Source organism: Papio anubis, chromosome 16 (genome assembly GCF_008728515.1).
Source record: "Papio anubis isolate 15944 chromosome 16, Panubis1.0, whole genome shotgun sequence".
NCBI lineage: Eukaryota > Metazoa > Chordata > Mammalia > Primates > Cercopithecidae > Papio > Papio anubis.
Genome location: NC_044991.1, coordinates 62,427,050 through 62,441,163, shown reverse-complemented (window position 1 = coordinate 62,441,163; position 14,114 = coordinate 62,427,050). Strand labels below are relative to the sequence as shown.

Genomic DNA, 14,114 nt, shown 5'->3' with positions numbered 1-14,114 from the left:
GGAGATGGCAGGAAGAGCAGGCACCAGTGCAGAAGGTAGACTGTGGAGCCAGGGAAGAGGAGAGCTTCTAGGAGGAAACTCAGGGCAGCATGCTGAGAAGAAAGGGAGGGAAACTGGGAGGAGGCAGAAGAGGGGGTGAAACGAGGGGATTTGCAGGAACGTGCTGAAGATGTGTTTGGGGCAGGGAGAACTCTGATGAGCTAAGCACTTAGTGGAGTAGGGAACTTCCCATGAGTTTAGGGAATCCGATGAGATCCTTCTGGAAATGGAAGCCTGATCTTGAGAACAAGGGCCTGGCTTTGGAGGTGGTGAAGGAATCCTTTCCTGAGACCAGTGATTGGGAGGACAGATAGGGGGAAAAGGAGTTTCTGAGGAGAGGGCTGAGAGGGAAAGGAGAGCTCATGCCAGGTGGTCTCGATCTAGAGTTTATCAGCTGTGGGGGTGGAGTGGGAGGGAAGTGGAGCTGGCAGGAGTGCTTGAACTCTTCCCCTGGGAGCAGCCCTCCTGTACCTATTGCCCTGCTTCCCACTTCTAGTCTGTCCACTGCACCCACCATGCCTCACCCACCCTATCCACGGGGCTTGGCCTTAGAGAGGGGGAGGCCAGACCTCAGGCCCCTGACCCCAGCCTTCCCCGCTCCCCCATCAGGTTCTCTGTGGCTTCCAGGGGACTTCCCTGGAGCAATATTGGTGAGCCTAGGACCCAGACCCTGACCAGGCCACTGACTTCCCTTTTCCGTGTGGAGGGGAGAATAAGGAGAAAAGATCCTGGAGACCCTGGCTGGAGAATTTCCAGGAAGGGACCTCCAAGCACCACCCCATGGCGTCAACAAGTGATGGACCACAGTGGTAGCGCCAGAAGTGCCTGGAGACCTCCCGCCCAGCCAGCGCGTTGGACAGGGGAGGCTGAGGCCCTGCCAGGCCTCACTGTAGGTTTCAGTCAGGAACCAGCACCCACGGGCCTGGGCTGGGTGCTCTTCCTCTTTTTTTCTTTCCCTGTGGCCAGGAACAGCATTCACCTCCCTTTGGGAGAGGGCCTGCCACTGCGCTGTGCCTTGCTTGAAGGGGCGGGAGGTGGGGCCATGGCTCCTCTGAGGTTCCGCAATGGGTCCCAGCTGTAAACCCCAGGCGCTTGGTTTATACCTCAGCCTAATCCGTGGTTTATAATTATTTATGAGTCTGTCTTCCCCACTGAACTGTGAGCTCCTCCAGGGCAGAGACAAACTCTTACTCATCTTTGGGTCACCTGCTGGCTGAAGGTGGACACTAAATCCATGTTGGAAGGATTGGACAGAGGGAGAGGGGGTGGGAAGGGGAGGCTGCCTCAATAACGGGGCTCCAGGAGTCAGCAGATGTATCTCTTTCTTCCTCTCCCAATTTCAGAACAAATGGAGAAATAAAACACAGGAGACAGACAGACAGACACCCCGCCTCCTGTGAGCAGGGAGGGGACGAAAGGCCAGATCTCAGAGGCAGCAGTGACTGGCCACACCCCACTGACCCGGCTGGGACCATGTTGGCCTTGGCACCAGCCTTTGGTCTAGAAGGGGCCAGAGACTGACCAAGAGGGCTCCCCTGGTGGCTTCCTGAGCTTTCAGGCCTTCATCGAGCCCCTGTCCTTTCACAACTGGGAAAGCTCTGGACTTCAGCGTGTACTGAGCAACCACAGCTGCTCTCAGCCAGGCACTTGGCGTAGCTGAGCCCATATATTCCTCACAATAACCCTGTGAAGGAGGTGGCGTGGGTCGCGCTCTACGTGTAGAGTCAGCCACTGTGACTCAGAGAAGTTCTGATTGTTCAGCTCCCCCATTAAGTGGCAGAGCCTGTGTTCCTCTCGGGGGTCTGACTCAGTCCAGTGGCACAATAGCCCATGGGGTATCAGGATGAGATAAGAGTTCGGAATGGTGACCTCCTGAGACCTGTGTCGCACTCAGTGAACAGTGAACCACACTGGGTTCAACCAATGCGGGTTGTTTCTGGTGCTTTGGCCCACTCTCGCCATTGGAGCTGTTTCTCAGTTATCCCAGGATGCTGCTCTGGAGTCTTCCCAGCCTCTGTACCATCATCTCTAGGTAAGAACCTAGCACCTTAGAAGGCCCTCAAGCTCTTCCTAGTGTGGCTCTAACCTTCCTATTAGCATCTTCCCCTGTACCACGGCCCCCACCTGCCTTCCCTGGGCATGTCCTTGCCCTTTTCCTCCAACCAGGAACGCCCCACTTACCACTCTGCACCCTGAAATCTTTCTCACCCTTTGCTCCCTGGCTCAAGCCAGCCTCGGGGACTCCTCAGCATTGTCCGCTTTTGCATCTCTGGCTCTTAGGTTGCTTTGCCTTGATTCAAGGGATTTGGGCGCACTCTGGCTCCCCTACCAGTCCCAGCTGCTCCTCTGCGGAAACTCTGTCTCTCCTGACCCGGGGCGCCAGAGGAAAGGTATGTGGCAGCACTGGCCTCAGAGCAGCCTGCACCTGGAGGGCTGCAACCCAGCCTCTGCTCCCCCTACCCCACACGACATTGCCTGCCCAGACACCACTTGGCTTGTGAGAGACAACAGACAAGGCTAAGTGGCTCCTGGGACAGCTGAGTGATGCCAGGCAGGCGCCTGACACACCTTCTGTACAGGAAAACAGTTTCCTTCCTCTTAATTACAGTCATTAAGGGGCCTGCGCCTGACACACTGCAGCCAGGGACAGGGCTTGGGTCTGTCTGGATGATTCCCATCACCCTTGGCCACCACCTCTAGGCCCAGCCCCAAGGCCAGGAGCCACCTGTCTGCCCTCCCATTGCCCTTGACCAACTCAGCTCACAGGGAGGGCTGCCTAGGGAGGGGCAGCTGGTCCCTCAGCCCTGGGGGATTTGATTTGATTTGCACGCAAGCATTATCATGATGTCTGGGATCCACTGGAACCCTTTGCCCTTCAACCAAGTCTTCCCACCCCTGCCCCTCTCCGTTGTGCTCTCTGTCCACAGCCCCAGTACCGCAACGCAGAGTCCGACGCAAGGACTATCCCGCCACCCAGACACAGGTGCACACACAGGTCCACGCACACTGCTGCGCCACACAGGCACACAAACATCACAGACAGGACGTGCACACACATACAAGCACAGGTACAGTTATGCACAGGTACAGGTGTATATATTTAGTCAAACCATATGAAATTGCCAATATTCGGTGGTTTCTTATGTACAAAAAAAGGAATTTAGTACAAACCTGGGCCTGGGGGGAAGTATACAAAAATACAGAGCCAAATTTGTACACCTGTGCCTTATTTACAACAGCCAAAAGGTGGAAGCAACTCAGGCATCCATCTGAGGAGGAACGGATGAGCTAAATGTGCTCCACACATGCAATGGGATATTATTCAGCCTGAAGTGGAAGGAGATTCCGACATACACTACAACGTGGAGGAACTCGAAGATGTGAAGCTACGTGAAATGAGCCAGTCACAAAAGGACAAAACCGTATGATTCCACTTAAATGAGGTATCTAGAGGAGTCAAATTCATAGAGACAGGAAACAGAATAGTGGGTGCTGGGGGTAGGGGAGGGAGAAATGGGGAGTTCATGTTTAGTGGATACAGAGCTCTAGTTTTGCAAAGTGAAAAGAGTTCTAGAGATGGATGGTGGCGAGGGTTACACCATAGTGTGAATGGACTTATGACACTTGAAGTGTACCACTTAAAAATGGTTACAGGCCGGGCGCGGTGGCTCAAGCCTGTAATCCCAGCACTTTGGGAGGCCGAGACGGGCGGATCACGAGGTCAGGAGATCGAGACCATCCTGGCTAACACGGTGAAACCCCGTCTCTACTAAAAATACAAAAAATTAGCCGGGCGTGGTGGCGGGCGCCTGTAGTCCCAGCTACTCGGAGGCTGAGGCGGGAGAATGGCGTGAACCCAGGAGGCGGAGCTTGCTACAGTGAGCTGGTCAGCGCTTCACCGCCTCAGCCTGGGAACACAGCGGAGACTCCGTCTCAAAAATGGTTACAATAGCAGATTTTGGCTTCGTGCAGTGGCTCACACCTGTAATCTCAACACTTTGGGAGGCAGAGGCAAGAGCATCACTTGAGGCTGGAGTGCAGTGGCGTAATCTTGGCTCACCTCTACCTCTGCCTCCTGGGTTCAAGCGATTCTCCTGCCTCAGCCTCCCAAGTAGCTGGGATTATGGGCGCCTGCCACCACACCCACCTAATTTTGTATTTTTATTAGAGATGGGGTTTCACCATGTTGGTCAGGCTGGTCTTGAACTCCCAACTTCAGCTGATCCGCCCACCTCGGCCTCCCAAACTGCTGGGATTATAGGCATGAGCCACCGCGTCCAGCCATGAATTCTTTTTTAAAGGCAAATGTTATGTGTATTTTACCACAATTAAAAGATACAGAGCCAAAGATATGTACCTGAAGTATATGTATAAACACTGCAGGATAAACACAACTAACTCAGTGACATGCAAACTTGCCTCCCTCCCTCCCGGGAGCACTTCTCCCACCCAGATAAGACCCTGGTTGATCCTCCCCTTCAAACAAGGGCCTGGAGATAAGGCCCTAATGATGGCCCTGCCACCTCGGATACCCCCACAACTCATTACCCTCCCACGGTCTGGCTTTGTTTACTCAACCTTCTGCCCCTCTTGCAGCCTCCTCACCCCCTGGGAAGGGCCTCCTTGGAGTGCCAGGTGCTCCCGCACCTGGGATGGGATAGTGTGGGTCATAACTCCTGACCTGTGGCTCCCCCATGCTCCCCCAGGTCCTTCACTTATAGGGTCCTCGAAGACACAGCCCTAGCCCCATTCATCTTTGGTCCTAGGGCTCAGTTCAACTCGGGAACCTCTAAATCCCACCCAGCTCCCTCCCACTATACATGTGTCAGGTTCTTTGGACACAGAAGACCCTGTGTTCTGGACATGATCGCAGACCAGACGAACCAAGTGCGCTCAGTGCTAAACAGGGCTGCGAGACACGGCTTTAGGTCTTCTGCACTTCCCGCCGTCCTCGTTGGACCTCACGCCTCTGTGGAAAGGTGGTGACTGCTTCTGCCTAGCCTGGCTCCCCAACTGCAGCTGCCACCTGCTCACCCCGTTCCCCAGAGCAAAGCTGCTCAGCGTCCTCCGAAGGACACACAGTGCATGCTCCGGGACTTCAGTCTTTGCTGGGGCAGAGGTCAGAAATCTGCCTGCCCTGTTTGCCTACTGACCTTGCAGTGTGTTCACCCATTCTCTGAAACAACCTTTCAACCATTTTCATACTCAGCCCTGGAGGAAGGGAGGAAGGCTGGGGTCTGGCCACCACCAGGCCAAGAACATCCCTGGAGTTAAGGATGTTGCAAGCACAGCCATCTGGAACAGCATGTCTGAGGGGTGGGCCTTAGCCCACTGCCCACAGTGCACTGGGCACTTGTTAAAAGACCCAGGAATTCAAGGTTACAGTAAGCTATGATCACACCACTGCTCTCTCTAGCCTGGGTGACAGAGCAAGATCACGTCTCAATTGAAAAAGAAAAATGGCCAGGTGTGGTGGCTTACACCTATAATCCCAGCACTTTGGGAGGCTGAGACAGGAAGATTGCTTGAGGCCAGGAGTTCAAGATCAGCCTGGACAACATAGTGAGATCCCATCTCTTAAAAAAATTCAGAAATTAGCTGAGCATGGTAACATGCACCTGTAATCCCAGCTACTCAGGAGGCTGAGGTGGGAAGATCACTTGAGCCCAGAGAAACTGAGGCACAGCTGTAGTGAGCTGTGATTGTGCCACTGCACTCCAGCCTGGGTGACAGAGCAAGACCCTATCTCAAAAAGAAAAAGAAAAAAGAAAAAAGACAATCTCCAGAAGCCTGTGGACACCTTCTGGATGAGAATCTCCAGGAGGGTGGGGCCCGGGGGTCTGCATTTCATCACCTCTCACCAGCCCTGGGGTCAGGGTGAGAGCCACTGCCTTAGGTTCTTGAATGACAGCTCTGAGTGGGGGTGGGAGAGAGCCGGGGGGCTGTGAGCACCACCATTAAGATGGTGGAGAGTGGCAGAGCGATTATGGGAGCAAAAAGAGGACTGGCTGGGGAACAGACAGGCATTGGTGTCCTTGGATATTCCATGTGATGCTTGTTCAGCTCTCATTTAGGGCCTTGCAGACTTGAGCCAAGGCATGTGCTATCCACTATGGTATGTGTTGTGGGGGGCCATGGCCATTCTGTAAATCGGCGTTCAGGCGAGTTTATGCAAGTCGATGTGATTAAAGTGTGTGGTCGGCCTGTGTCAGCCCACACTGCATATCTGTGTATCGGTCAGTTGTCAGTGTGTCCGTCTGCGTGTGTGTTCATGTCTTTTCCTGGGTGTCTTGAGTAGCTCACCCACCTGCAGTGTGTGTGCGTGTGCATGTGTGTTCCTGAGCCCCCTGGGCCCCTCTTGGCTATAATTCAACCTCTGTGGGTCCCAGGAAGTCAGCATTTGGAGACATGCTCGGAGCCTGGTAGGGATGGGGCTGCGTTGCTGGGGAGGACTAGAGGGAGGCAGGAGTGTGCACCGAGAGCCTGGCATTGCTGCTTCCCCGGGCAGGCGAGTCCCAACACAGGCAGACAGGTGGGGCTGGCCTGACAGGTTCCAGAGGCCAGGGGCAATAGGGCGGAGCGTGGCTCTGATTTAGGGTGGCAACAGTTTGGGGGCCCGCCACACACACAGCGAGCGGGCGGGCAGGAGGTGGTTCTGCCGGTCTCCTCTTCCTGCTGCAGCCAGCCCAGCGTGCGGGCCATGGGCCCTACTGGTGGGTGAGGCAGCCGCTGGGCAGGCATGTTCGGAAGCCCAGGGCCTGGGAGCCTGGGAGCCCAGGGCATGGCGGGACCCCTGCGGGGCCGGGTGGAGGAGCTGAAGCGGCCGTGGTGGCGGGAGAGCTCACCGCTGGTGCTGCGGCACAGCGAGGCGGCCCGGCTGGCGGCCGACGCCCTCCTGGAGCGGGGTGAGGCTGCCTACCTGCGGGTCATCTCTGAGGAGCGGGAGCTGCCCTTCCTGAGCGCCCTGGATGTGGACTACATGACCAGCCATGTGCGCGGGGGCCCTGACCTCAGCGAGGCCCAGGGGCAGGAGGCCTCGGGGCCAGACCGCCTCAGTCTGCTCTCCGAAGTCACCTCAGGCACTTACTTCCCCATGGCCTCTGACATAGACCCCCCGGACCTGGACCTGGGCTGGCCCGAGGTGCCACAGGCCACGGGCTTCAGCCCCACCCAGGCCGTGGTCCACTTCCAGAGGGACAAGGCCAAGAACATCAAGGACTTGCTGCGCTTCCTCTTCAGCCAGGCCCGCACGGTAAGGGCCTCATCTCTCCATCGCTCAGCTCACAGAGGAGGAAACTGAGGCCCAGAGAGGGAAGGGACCAGCCAAGGCAACGCAGTGACTTAGGGGCAGAATGAGGACCAGCACCTCTGGCACTATTAGATCGCAAACTCCTAGAAGGGGGGCATCCCATATTTACCTTGGCAATGCTTGGTCCCCAGGAGTAGTATGGATGAGCCTAGAACAGGGCATGGGCATCAGGGACTCCACAACCTTCTGAAATGCACACCAAGTGGTGCAGGTTGGAGGGAGGAGCCCTCGCTGCATCTTTACCTTGGAAGATGCTCCACTGCCTTATCAGTTTCTCAGAAAGTTTTATGATCCCCACACTAAGAACTCCAACCTTGGGGAACAGCTGAGTCACTTCCTTAACTTACAGAAGAAGAAACTGAGACCAGAGAGGGGCTTGGGACTTGCCCAGGGAGGTCCATATGGTGACATAGAGTTCAGGGCTCGGGGAGACAGGGGCTCTCTGACTTAGGTCCTGGGGAGCAGTCCAGCCGTCCTTGCTGGCTCAGGTCCCCGGTTGCCCCCCACCCTCCTGCACCACATCTGCAGCTGGGCCTGAAGCAGGGGAGGCGGCCAGCGTGTGGGCCTCTTTGGCATGTCCTCGAGGGCTGGGCTTTGGAACCAAGGAGGAAAGAGGAGAGGAGGATGCTGGGCTCAGTGATGGGGAGCAGGAACGCAGGAGAAAGAGAATTGGGAGGGCAGGTGGGGGTGGTCAGCACCCAGAAAGGCTCTGGCCACACACAAGCACAGCTTCACTTCTGAAGCCCTGGCCTCCTACTCTAGGGGAATGGACAAGATGACCCCTGGCTGGGTTTGAGGTAGAGATAGGTTCCTGCTGCAGAGATGGGAAGCCAGGATACTGGGATCCCACCGGTACTTCCAGAGCTTCCTGGCAAGCCTGCCTGTGCCCCAGGCAGGGGACGGCCAGGCCTGATTGGCATCGGGAATGGGGTTATTAGTGAGGCTGCTGCTGTCGTCATCCTCACCCCTGCCTCTTTGATCTTTCCTGCCTGTCCTTGTCCCCCTACTCTGGCCAGGCCTGTGCTGTGAACTAGGGCATCCCCCAGTGCCTCACTTTCTCAGCCCCCATTTAGACCCCTCTGTCCTGGGCCAGGAGCCAGGCTCGTGTACTGGGCTGTCATGACTCCTAGTGACCTTGGGAAATGCTGCGTTGCCCTGCAGCCCAATGTTTATAGAGCTCTGTTATGTCTTGAGCATTTTCACATTTAATTTCCCGTAGCTCTGAGACATGGCTATCATTAACTCCATTTAACAGCTGAGGAAGTTGAGGTTTCCAGAGGTGAAGCTACTCACCCAAAGCTGTGTCACCAGGAAATGGTAGAGTCCAGGTTTGAACCCAGTTCTTTCTGACCCCAGAGCTGGAGTGCTATGCTCTGTAACTCCTGCCTCTCGGCCCTGCCTGGGAGAAGAGATTCTCATAGCAGATATATGCCATGGGAAGAAAGGCCAGCTGGGGGCTGGGAGGTGCCAGGAGGGTTTCAGGGGCCTCTTAGAGGCAGCCCTTTATATGGGATGGAGGCACAAGCCCCAGCCCAGTCCTCAACTGAGCGGAAAACTTGGATCCATTTGGCATGGGTGCAAATAAGGGAGTCTGCAGTGTAAGGGGTCACACCAGATCTCTGTGGCTTCACAGGGAAACTGAGGCAGGGCTGGGAAAGGGCAGTGAAGACCCCAGTAAGTGGCTTGTAGCTCTGACCCTGGAGAAGGGAGTCTCAGACAGACAGTCCCTGGGGCAGAGCTGGGCTGGAGTTAGTGGGGGGAGTGCAAGGAACTTGCCTGGGAATTGGGGCCTGGGTTCTGCTTGTCACTGCTGTCCCATCTGGGGCTCAGTGCAGAGTGGGTGTTGGACTAGCACAGTCGATCCACAGTCATCTTTGAGAATCTGATGACAGATAAACACTCGGTGAACCTAAAGATGCACACAAATGCTTTCAAACAGCTAGGGGTTCAAGACAGTCAAATCTGGGCTGGGATTTTACTGTAATCCCAGTGCTTTGGGAGGCTGAGGTGGGAGGACTGCTTGAGGCCAGGAGTTCAAGACTAGCTTGGGCAACATAGTGAGACCCACATCTCTACAAAAAATTAGAATAAAAAAAAAATTAGTGGCCAGGCGCGGTGGCTCATGCCTGTAATTCCAGCACTTTGGGAGGCCGAGGCGGGCGGATCACAAGGTCAGGAGTTTGAGATCAGCCTGGCCAACATCATGAAAACCCGTCTCTACTAAAAATACAAAAGATTAGCTGGGCGTGGTGGCAGGCACCTGTAATCCCAGCTACTTGGAAGGCTGAGGCAGGAGAATCACTTGAACCCAGGAGCCGAGATCGTGCCACTGCACAGGTGACAGTGCGAGACTCCGTCTCAAAGGAAAAAAAAAATTATCCAGGGACAGGCACAGTGGCTCATGCCTGTAATTACAGCACTTTGGGAGGCTGAGGCGGGCAGATCACCTGAGGTCAGGAGTTCGAGACCAGCCTGGCCAACATGGTGAAATCCTGTCTCTACTAAAAATACAGAAAATTAGCTGGGCATGGTGGCAAGTGCCTGAAATTCCAGCTACTTGAGAGGCTAAGGCATGAGAATCACTTGAACCCAGAAGGCAGAGGTTGCAGTGAGCCAAGATTGCACCACTGCACTCAAGCCTGGGCAACAGAGTGAGATGCTGTCTCAAAAAAAAAAAAAAAAAATTAGCCAGGCATAGTGGCACATGCCTATAATATCAGCTACTTGGGAGGCTGAGTTGGGAGGATTGCTTGAGCCTGGGAGTTCTAGGCAGAAGAGAGCTATGATCATGCCACTGCACTCCAGCCTGGGTGACAGAGTGAGACAGACACTGACTCTTAAAAAAAAGAAGAGAGTCAAATCTCCCTGTGCCCAAGTTAAGAAGCCCTGGGCCCAAGTTAAGAAGCCCTGGGCTAGGTCACTGCTAAGAGCCCTTCCTGTTCACTTTCTCTTGAAGGCTCTGGCCTCCTGATTTTCAGTCCAGTGCTCTTTTCCCGGGGCCCGGGTTCCTGCCCCAGGCTTGGCTGGATGTGGGGAGTGCCCTGGGCAGCGCTGAGCTTTCATGCACCTCCCCCTGCCCAGGTAGTGGCTGTGGTGATGGACATATTCACTGACATGGAGCTTCTGTGTGACCTCATGGAGGCCTCGAGCCGGCGTGGTGTCCCTGTGTACCTGCTCCTGGCCCAGGAGCACCTGAGGCACTTCCTGGAGATGTGTTACAAGATGGACCTCAATGGGGGGCACCTGCCGGTCAGTGAGGACCAGGGGCAGTAACCAGGGGTGCGGATGGGGAGTCAGGGAGGGCGGGGGAGCCAGTGGGTGGCCACTCAGCACTGGGGGGGCAGTGGGAGTTGGGGGTAGGTTCCCTTAGCTGTCTGGGGTTGGAGACCCCATGGGGCAGAGACATGGCTTGAGCCTCACTCTCTCAAGGTCACCCCCAACCTACTTACACCTAGAACATGCGTGTGCGGAGCATGTGTGGGGACACATATTGCAGCAAGGCTGGCCGCCGCTTCACGGGGCAGGCCCTGGAGAAGTTCGTCCTCATCGACTGTGAGCAGGTGGTGGCAGGCAGCTACAGGTGAGCAGGCTCGAGGAGGCGAGGGGGGCCTGGGACTGCACCACTGGCTGGCAGCTCTGAGCTTCCCTCCACTCGTCCATCCCTTCGGACACAGACTGAGCACCTGCCATGTGCCAGGCATCATGCCAGGCTCAGGGGAGGGTGCTGGGGGCAGGTCGGCCCTGGAGGAGCTCACTCTAGGGAAATGATGACTTTAATACCCTTGGCATAGAAAATGACTATTGCACATTGGAACTGGAGTGACTTCAGGGAACCTCCCACAAGTCCATTTTACAGATGGGGAAGTTAGGGCCTTGAGAGCAGCCATGTGCCCAGGCCCACTAAGCGGGGCTAGGGCAAGCACAGACTCTGGAGTCAGAGCTCTGCCCCTTGCTGTGAGCCCTCGTGGTGGTGGGGTTTGGGTCCAGCATGCTGGACCAGGTATGCACCTCTGGCTGTGACTCCTGCCAACACCCAAAGTCCTGCACTTTGCCTCCTGACCCCCCTGTCCCTCTGCCCCCAGCTTCACCTGGCTTTGCAACCAGGCCCACACTAGCATGGTGCTGCAGCTCAGGGGCCGCATCGTGGAAGACTTTGACCGGGAGTTCCGCTGCCTGTACGCCGAGTCGCGGCCTGTGGAAGGCTTCTGCAGTGGTGAGGACCCGCTGTCTCCCCGGGCACTGCGTCCTCCCCCCGTGGCCCTAGCCTTCAGGCCTGGCATCCCAAGCCCCACATCGTCCCCGCCCTCTAGCACCAGCCTCAGCAGCATCAAGCGGTCACCACTTACGGGTCTCTCCTCCTGCCTCGCTCTACCAGGCGGTGGTGATTGCAGTGACATGGGCATGGGGTCCTCGTCTCTGGGTCCCGCCCGCCATGAGGCCCATGGCCAGCCCTCCCTGCGTCGCCAACTGTCAGACCCTAACCATGGCTCCCCTCCTGGGCTCTATAGGGCCAACCTGGGCAAGCTAGGATCATACCCGTGGTCCCAGTCCTCCCCTGCCCTCAACCATAATAGTGCCAGCCCCTTGACCTTGGCAGTGGGGTCCCCTCTGCTTCCTCGCTCCCGGCCCCTCCTCCAGTTCCATTGGGGTGTCCCAGCTATGTCCCGGTTCCCAGAGAATGGGCTCCCACGAAGCCAAGAGCCCAGCCCCCTGCGGGGTCGATGGGTACCTGGCACAGCCCTGGAGACAGTGGAGGAGAAGGAGAAGAAGGCATCTCCAAGTCAGAGCCGTGGCCAGCTGGATCTCCTTGTCCCCTTCCCCAGAGCCCGAGAAGTGAGAGACCCTGACTCTGGGGTTACCCCCAACTCAAGCCCCCTTCGGGCTGGAGAGCAGGCCCCAGAGGACAGGAGGTTGTCCCCAAGCCAGGCCAACAGCCAGCTGGATCTTCTGTCCCGAGCCCTGGGTACTGGGGGTGCCCCTGAGTCAGGTTCCCTCAGACCTGGTGATCGGGCCCTGGAGGACAGGAAGATGTCCCTAAACCATAGCCATGGCCAATCAGACCTCCTGGTGCAGTACCCCAAGGCCCAGGGCTCCAGAGTGCCCCTTGAAACCAACTCCTCAGTCAGACCTGCCAGACAGGGTCCAGATGAGCGGCGGCAGACCCTGGGACACAGCCAGCTGGACCTCATCACAAAGTTCGGCCCATTCCGGGGTGAGGGGCCTGGGCCTAATGGTCTTCCAATACCAAGCCCTGCTCGCACGACTGGAGTGGGGTCTGGGGATGAGAAACGGCTAACCCTGGGCCACAGCAAGCTGGACCTCATCACCAAGTATCATCAGTTGCAAGGTGCCAGGCAGGCACCCGAGCCTGGGGCTCCCAAGGGTGGCCATCTCAATGGTGGTAACAGTGACCTGGTCAGGGATGAGAAACGGCTGACCCTGGGTCACAGCAAACTGGACCTCATCACTAAGTACAACAAGTCCAAGTTCAAGCAGCTCCGAAGCCGCTTTGAGTCCTAGCCAAAGGACTGGCGTGGGGGTGCACTGGCAAGGGCAGGCCCCTCCTCTGTCCACCGAGACTCTGGACTTGCTCAGGTCCCAGACTGGGGAAGGGAGGTGTCTAGAAGCCCAGGTCAGACGCACTCTCTGGGCTCAAGATTCTTGTGTACACACACACACACACACACACACACACACACACACACACTGACCAGTATATTCTTGAATCTAGGCTGTGTTTCCAGCCCTGTGCTGGGCATACCATAGAGCTGACAGGTGGGTCGACTCAGACCTGGGGACAGAGATGAAATGCACAAGCTGCTGGAGAAAGGGTCAGAGCCATAACAAGTTAAAGGTTAACCAGTGACAGAGGGTGTTAGAAAACAAAGGGCAGAGAGTCATGGAGAAGGTGGAGTAGTCAGAAAAGTTTCTTAGAGGAGATGGAGGTGGTCTTTGAGCCAGGCCTTGAAGGATGGGGAGGTTTTGGACAGAGGGAGGAGAGAGTTAGAAAAATTTTTGGCAGAGGGAATCAGGTGAAGAGACACCCTAGAGAGGACTGAGTGGATCTGACGTGAATGAGGGAGGAGGAGCAGAGTATGTCCATACACAACCCCCCCCACACACACCACCATCATCATCGTCATCATCATCATCATCATCATCATCGTCATCATCATCATCATCATCATCGTCATCATCATCATCATCATCACCATCATCATCGTCATCATCATCATCATCATCATCATCATCATCATCGTCATCATCATCATCATCATCATCATCGTCATTGTCATCATCATCATCATCATCATCGTCATCATCATCATCATCATCATCATCGTCATCATTGTCATCATCTTGCTGAATGTCTCTTGAAGTACAGGCTGTGACAGGTTGTGGGCCATTTTCCTGAACTCACCACTTGCCCGGGACAGTAAACATGATACACATTAATAAAGGCAGACTTTATTATAACCCACAGTGCCTGGTGTATCCTGAACTTTGAGGAGTTATGGGAGGGGCACGTTAGGGGAATGGGAAGGGCACCATTCAGGCCAATTATGGGGAGCCCCCTGGAGGAGGGTGAATGCCTAAGGAGGAATTGGGGGAGTCCGGGGCTCCAAGCTACCACTGTGACATTTTGAGAGAACCTAGGGCTTTTGCAGATTCTACAAAATATGGGCCAAGCTCATCCTGTCCAAGTGTGCAGCAGGGCCCTTGGCCCCCATCACTATCCCGGGGACAGAAGTTGGCTGTTGAGTGA

The 14,114-nt window shown here is 55.9% G+C and overlaps 1 protein-coding gene across 1 annotated transcript; it reads left to right on the top strand.

Moving 5' to 3' along the window:
- The first annotated feature begins 5,833 nt into the window (after positions 1-5,833).
- FAM83C (family with sequence similarity 83 member C) lies at positions 5,834-13,141 on the top strand. Its single transcript, XM_003904809.4, has 4 exons — positions 5,834-7,291; positions 10,430-10,597; positions 10,804-10,928; positions 11,431-13,141. Exons 1-4 carry the CDS (start codon positions 6,779-6,781, stop codon positions 12,866-12,868), a joined length of 2,244 nt encoding a protein of 747 aa, XP_003904858.1. The 5' UTR covers positions 5,834-6,778; the 3' UTR covers positions 12,869-13,141.
- The last annotated feature ends 973 nt before the right edge of the window (positions 13,142-14,114 follow it).